At 49.9% G+C, this 5,759-nt stretch overlaps 2 protein-coding genes across 2 annotated transcripts in view; both read right to left on the bottom strand.

Annotated features, from left to right (window-relative positions):
• Window positions 1-200: 200 nt before the first annotated feature.
• Window positions 201-2,392, bottom strand: EAH_00046700 (hypothetical protein; the record flags this gene model as incomplete). The annotated part of the gene is made up of 7 exons (XM_013391518.1): window positions 201-438; window positions 654-778; window positions 968-1,164; window positions 1,410-1,476; window positions 1,771-1,865; window positions 2,073-2,178; window positions 2,360-2,392. 7 exons carry the CDS (start codon window positions 2,390-2,392, stop codon window positions 201-203), a joined length of 861 nt encoding a protein of 286 aa, XP_013246972.1.
• Window positions 2,393-3,668: 1,276 nt separating this feature from the next.
• The window catches only part of EAH_00046690 (hypothetical protein, conserved), a gene marked incomplete at both ends in the record, with an annotated part of 2,807 nt that continues 716 nt past the window's right edge, over window positions 3,669-5,759 (bottom strand). The window contains 6 exons of the mRNA XM_013391517.1: window positions 3,669-3,737; window positions 3,913-3,990; window positions 4,170-4,283; window positions 4,445-4,590; window positions 4,778-4,956; window positions 5,143-5,749. Coding sequence (XP_013246971.1) covers window positions 3,669-3,737; window positions 3,913-3,990; window positions 4,170-4,283; window positions 4,445-4,590; window positions 4,778-4,956; window positions 5,143-5,749 — 1,193 coding nt within the window. The remainder of the gene's footprint in view (window positions 3,738-3,912; window positions 3,991-4,169; window positions 4,284-4,444; window positions 4,591-4,777; window positions 4,957-5,142; window positions 5,750-5,759) is intronic.

Genomic DNA, 5,759 nt, shown 5'->3' with positions numbered 1-5,759 from the left:
TATATATATATATATTTATATATATATATATATATATTATATAATAATAACGCTACTTATATTTATTTAAACAATTAGAGTAACTGTATATCTACACATTGAATAAAAGAGAATTAATAATAATTTTAAATATAATAATATTTATATTGATTTAAACATAATTATATTAATATTTATTGACATATAATTATATTTAGGGTTTAGGGTTTAGGGTTTAGGGACAAACCGAGGGTTCTGATCAACTGCCAAGCCGTGCTGCTGTCTTTCTTGCGTCTGGCAGCAGAGAGAGCGACAGGAGGGGTTAAAGATACGAAGACAGTAGAAGCAGCAGCAGCAGCAGCAGCAGCAGCAGCAGGCTGCTGCAGCCGAAGAGAGAACTCCATCAGGCGCTCTACACCATCGCGACCTCCTCGGCTATCCCCGCATAAACGCACAATCCTGAAGCAAAAACCCTAAACCCTAAACCCTAAACCCTAAACCCTAAACCCTAAACCCTAGACCCTAGACCCTAAACCCTAGATACACCCCAAAAAAGTTAATGAAGAAGAGTGTAACTTGAGGAAATAATACATTAAACCCACACTTGCAAAGATAAAACCCTCGACCTCCCACCCCAAACCCTAAACCCTAAACCCTAAACCCTAAACCCTTACGTAAACTCTGCGCCTTGAGCAAGGGCTTCATCTGCTGCTTCTTGAGAAGCAAAAAAGACGTGTGCAGTTCTGCTAGACGTCGGCCCCGCATTGGAGACCATCGCCGCGTACAACGCACCCCGCTTCTGAACCACAAACCCTAAACCCTAAACCCTAAACCCTAAACCCTAACAATAGGCGCTCAAACGTAACCACACATCTAAACACCCACGCCTCATCCTACCGTCAAACCCTAAATCTTCCGATTCTAATGCTAAACCCTAAACCCTGAACCCTGAACCCTAAACCCTAAACCCTAAACCCTGAACCCTCACCTCTAGGGCCTTAAGGACATCGAATTTGTTGATTCGAGGGTCTACGTGGTGTATCTCTAAGCAGCATGCATGCGGCAGCAGCAAGACATCAGGAGCAACAGCAAAAACCCCGAAAGGCAGCTCTTCTTGCTGCTGCTGCTTTGTAGAGACCCGCACCTGACGCGGCCAATCCTCGAGCAGCAAAGGAGACACGTCTCCTGCAGCAGCAGCAGCAGCAGCAGCAGCAGCAACGGTATCGATTTACATCTCATTCGAATGGTCCTGCTGCAGCAGCAGCAGCAACAGCTGCTGCTGCTGCTGCAGCCAATACAGCAGCAGCAAACAAAGCGCTCATACCCAACAGCGCAACCGCAAATTCAGCAGCAGATGCAGCAGCACATGTGCAGCAGCAGCAGCACCCATAACAGCAGCAGCAGCAGCAGCAGCAGCAGCAGCAGCGCACCTGCCCCTGCCAGCAGCCCGACCGGCACTTCCAACTTCAGGTTACGATAACCCCCTTCTTCCCAACGCTGCAGCAGCAGCAACAGCAGCAGCAGCAGCAGTAACAGCATTAACAGAAGATGCAGCAGCAACAGACGCAGACGCAGCAACAGGTGCAGCAAGGGAAGCAGCAGATGCAGCAGCAGGCGGTTGTACGTCTGCTGGGTCTGAGGCTATTTCTTCTGCTATAGCTCCCACTGCCGCTGCTGCTGCTCTCTGTTGCTGCAGCAGCAGCAAATACTGATGATGCAGCAGCAGCAGCGCAAGCAGCAGCAGCAGCAGCAGCAGCAGCAGCAGCAGCAGCAGATGCAGCAGCAGCTAACTTGAAGGAAGACTCTTGCTTGATGCTGCGCTCTATCCCTGCACCGTACGAACTGCTCCCTCAGCAGGTTTGGGTTGTAGGCCTCGTGCATAAACCCTAAACCCCAAACCGCAACGCAAACCCTAAACCCTCATATCCAGCTAGCTAACTAGCTAGTTAGTTAGTTAGCTACCTAGCTAGCTAGAGGAGGGGGGCTTGAGGTTGGCAGGGAGGTTTCTGTCGGTAGCACCTAGGGTTTAGGGTTTATCCGTATCGCCCCTTTGCTAAGGGTTTAGGGTTTAGGGTTTAGGGTTTAGGGTTTACCGAGGTGGTGGTTTTCCTCAAAGAAGCGAGAGGCATGGTGAGCCCTGTACTCTTTCAAATACTTCTTATATCCTTCATTTAAAACATCTTGGCTTGTGCCGTCCGGCTGTACAGACACCTAAACCCTAAACCCTAAACCCTAAACCCTAAACCCTCAGCTGTGGGCGTCAAGAGGCCTCGCCCGATCTACCTATACCTGCAAGTGCGCTGGTGAAGAAACCTCGGCGAGATGCCTAAACCCTAAACCCTAAACCCTAAACCCTAAACCCTAAACCCTAAACCCTCACATTGCGAAGGACAAATTGTTTGAAGCTAAGCATGGGCCCGTCTAGCATGTGCTTTAGCTGCGCTTCGGCATCAAAACCCTCAGCAGCAGCAAACCCTCCTTCTCTATAGTCATGCCCTGCTCCGTTGCTGTAAACCCTAAACCCTAATGAAGAGGCATCACCACCTCTATGCCGCCCCCAAGTCCCTCGCGAAGACGCAGGCGACCTGCTGCGGCTGCGACCCATCGTAAACCCTAAACCCTAAACCCTAAACCCTAAACCCTCGTCATACACAAGAGCAAGTGGTCGCGAGCGAGCCACGGCATGCAGCGGTGCTCCCGAATCCCCCGTTGCTGCTGCTGCAGCTTCTGCTGCTGCTGCTGCTATTGTTGCTGCTGTTGTTGTTGTTGCTGCTGCTGCTGTTGCTGCTGCAGCTGCTGCTGCTGTTGCTGTTGCTGCCCCCCGCTAAACAGAAAAAGACTCGAGCTTGTTTATAACTTTAGCTTCGTCAGTGAAGAGAGAAAAAGAGATAAATAAACAAAAAAGAAGCAGCAGCAAGTTTGCATGTAGAGGCGCCCAAGAGGAAGTTGCTGCTGCAGCAGCAGCAGCAGCAGCAGCAGCAGCAGCAGCAAATCCCCCAGATGGTTTTCAAGTAAAAAGTAAACAAAAAACAAAAAGATAAGCCGACAAATATATTTATTTTATTTCTCCTGCACACAAACACAAACTCGGGGGTTTGCTGCTTGGGGCTGTCTGTAGACTGCAGCGCATGCAGCGAACCCTAAACCCTAAACCCTAAACCCTAAACCCTAAACTCTACTAGTCCAACCTTTAGAGATTCATACCTTTCATTGTTGAGGGTTTAGGGTTTATTCGAAGGACTCAAATAAAAACCCCAAAACCCTAAACCCTAAACCCTAAACCCTCGCGCCTTCATACAACGGGGAGACGCAGCAAGGGGTTTATCTGTCTGATGGTGTTTTGAGTATTTTAGGGTTTAGGGTTTAGGGTTTTAGGGTTTATGAGGGTTAGAAGCAGTTAGGGTTTCGCTCCCCTAGCCTCATGCACTATCCTTATTACGCTGCTCTACTGCAGACCTAAACCCTAAACCCTAAACCCCAGACCCTAAACCCTAAGCCCTAAACCATAACGAGTAAAGATAATGAAGGTAGCTGCCAGCTCGCTTCCTTGAGAACAAAACCCTCTATGTCGCTGCATGCAGAAGCTGAGGGGCATACTTCCCTAAACCCTAAACCCTAAACCCTTAACCCTAAACCCTAGACCACTAGCCGCGCAACCATCCAAGGAAGACAGGTACCCTCCTTAAACCCTAAACCCCAATCTCTGATATACCTTCGCTGCTACTCGCCTGCAGGCTGGTTCGGCTTGCCGAGTAGACCTTAACCCTAAAACCCTAAACCCCAAACCCTAAACCCTAACCCTATGCAGCGCCTTAAGCAGCAGTCTGTATGATTGGTTTGTCTGCATTATCGGCTACGTAAACACTAAGCAGTTGTAAACCCTAGGATTAGGGTTTAGGGTTTAGGGTTTTGGTGCTCCTTAAGGACAGCTACACGCTGATGATAATGCGCCTCCACAATGGCCGCAAACCCTAACTCCCCCATTGTGGTGTATGCGCAGCTCAGCAGTCTCTGCAGCACACAAACCCTAAACCCTAAACCCTAGATCCTAAACCCTAAACTCTCGAACTAGCAAGCCTTGACCCTACTTTTTCCTCGTCCATCCGTGAGGGTTTTATGCTGCACATAAACTCTGTGCAGCTGAGGGTTTAGGGTTTAGGGTTTAGGGTTTACGGTTTAGGGTTTGTTACCTTTGCGGGGTTCACCATAAAAAAGCGAGTGTCTCCTACGGTGTCTGTACACCACAAATTTCTGCCCAGCTGCAGCGCAGCTCCGCTGTCTCCTTCATCAACAGCAATAGAAGCCTGAAGCGCAAACCCTAAACCCTAAACCCTAAACCCTAATCCCTTGATTCGCAGCCCTCAACCCCCATCAGCAGTTCTGAAAAGAGTTCGGGCACACCGGCTCTACCCGAGGGTTTTGTCGTGGAACAAAGGTTTAGGGTTTAGGGTTTAGGGTTTCTGACAAGGTTAAGGAGCTCCTCCAGGTCGCTGGGCTTTGCTTTTTGTTGTTTTAAATTTATTATTAATAATTTTAGGGTTTGCGGTGTATAACCCAAAGAACGCCAACCAACTTGCGTCTTCTTGTTGTATGCAACCGACACCCCAAGCCCTGCACAAACCCTAAACCCTAAACCCTAAACCCTAAACCTTAAGCCCCTAAGCGCGCCCCACCAAGACCCCGCTCGCCTATAAAGACAAACCCTAGACCCTCAGAAGACAAACGCCTACTCGCTAACTGCACCACGACGTCTGTCCTTCTAGGGTTTAGGGTTTAGGGTTTAGGGTTCAGGGTTTACCGGAGAGGTCAGCAGCCACACAGGTCTTCTTGCGGTTTGCTGCCCAAGCGGAGGCTCCCTTAGCGATTTCATCAGATAACTCCTTTAAAGTTTTGCTGCTGCTGCTGTTGCTGCTGCTGCTGCTGCTGCTGTTGCTGCTCTCGCGCTTGAGGTAGTTCAGCAGCTTTTCACACAATTCTCTACACACAAACCACCAAAGTAGGGTTTAGGGTTTAGGGTTTAGCAACGGCATTGAATAATGCGTCTATCGTCTACAGCCGCTGTCTGCAGCACCAGCAACATCAGCAGCAACAACAACGCCAGCAGCAGCAGCAGCAGCAACGGCAGCAGCAGGCTTTTGGGGTGTATAGGCAGCTCAGGCTTACTCTGTTTGTTTATTTTGATTTTTCTTCGTTTTGTTTGCTGAGGCCTCAACAGCATGACGAATCACCGCAGCAAACAGCAGAGGCAAAGGTGGATCTGCTGCTGCTTCTGCAGCAGCAGCAGCAGCAGCAGCAGCTGGATCTGCTGCTGCTGCTGCTGCTTTGCTGCTCTTTTGTTTTGGCGGTTTGCGGGGGAGGGTAAGTGCAGCGTAGGGTGTATGTACAGCTGAAAGCCGCGGGTCATTATAAACCACCGCCTCAGGTTGCTGCTGCTCTCTGTCTCTAAACAAACTATACAAAGGAGACAGAGAATCTATGCTGCTGCTGCTGCTGCTGTTGCTGCTGTCGCTGCTGCTGTTGTCGTTGCTGCTGCTGTTGCTGCTGCCGCTGCCGCTGCTATTGCTGTTGCTTCCGTTGCTGTTGCTGCCGTTGCTGCCGCTGCCGTTGCTGCTGTTTCCGTTGCTGCTGCTGCTGCTGCTGCTGCTATTGCTGCTGCTGCTGCTGCTGCTGCTGCAGCGCATGAAAGGGATGCACTCGGGCAGAGTATAAAACCCTCGGGCGTGAGAAGGCGAGAAGGAGGCAGCAGGGTTAGCCAGCAAATCGAAGGGGCCTGCAAACAC

This window comes from Eimeria acervulina, genomic scaffold, assembly GCF_000499425.1.
Source record: "Eimeria acervulina Houghton genomic scaffold, Eah_scaff697, whole genome shotgun sequence".
Classification (NCBI taxonomy): Eukaryota; Apicomplexa; class Conoidasida; order Eucoccidiorida; family Eimeriidae; genus Eimeria; species Eimeria acervulina.
The sequence above is the reverse complement of the archived record's forward strand: the minus strand, read 5'-3'. Positions and strand labels throughout refer to the sequence as shown.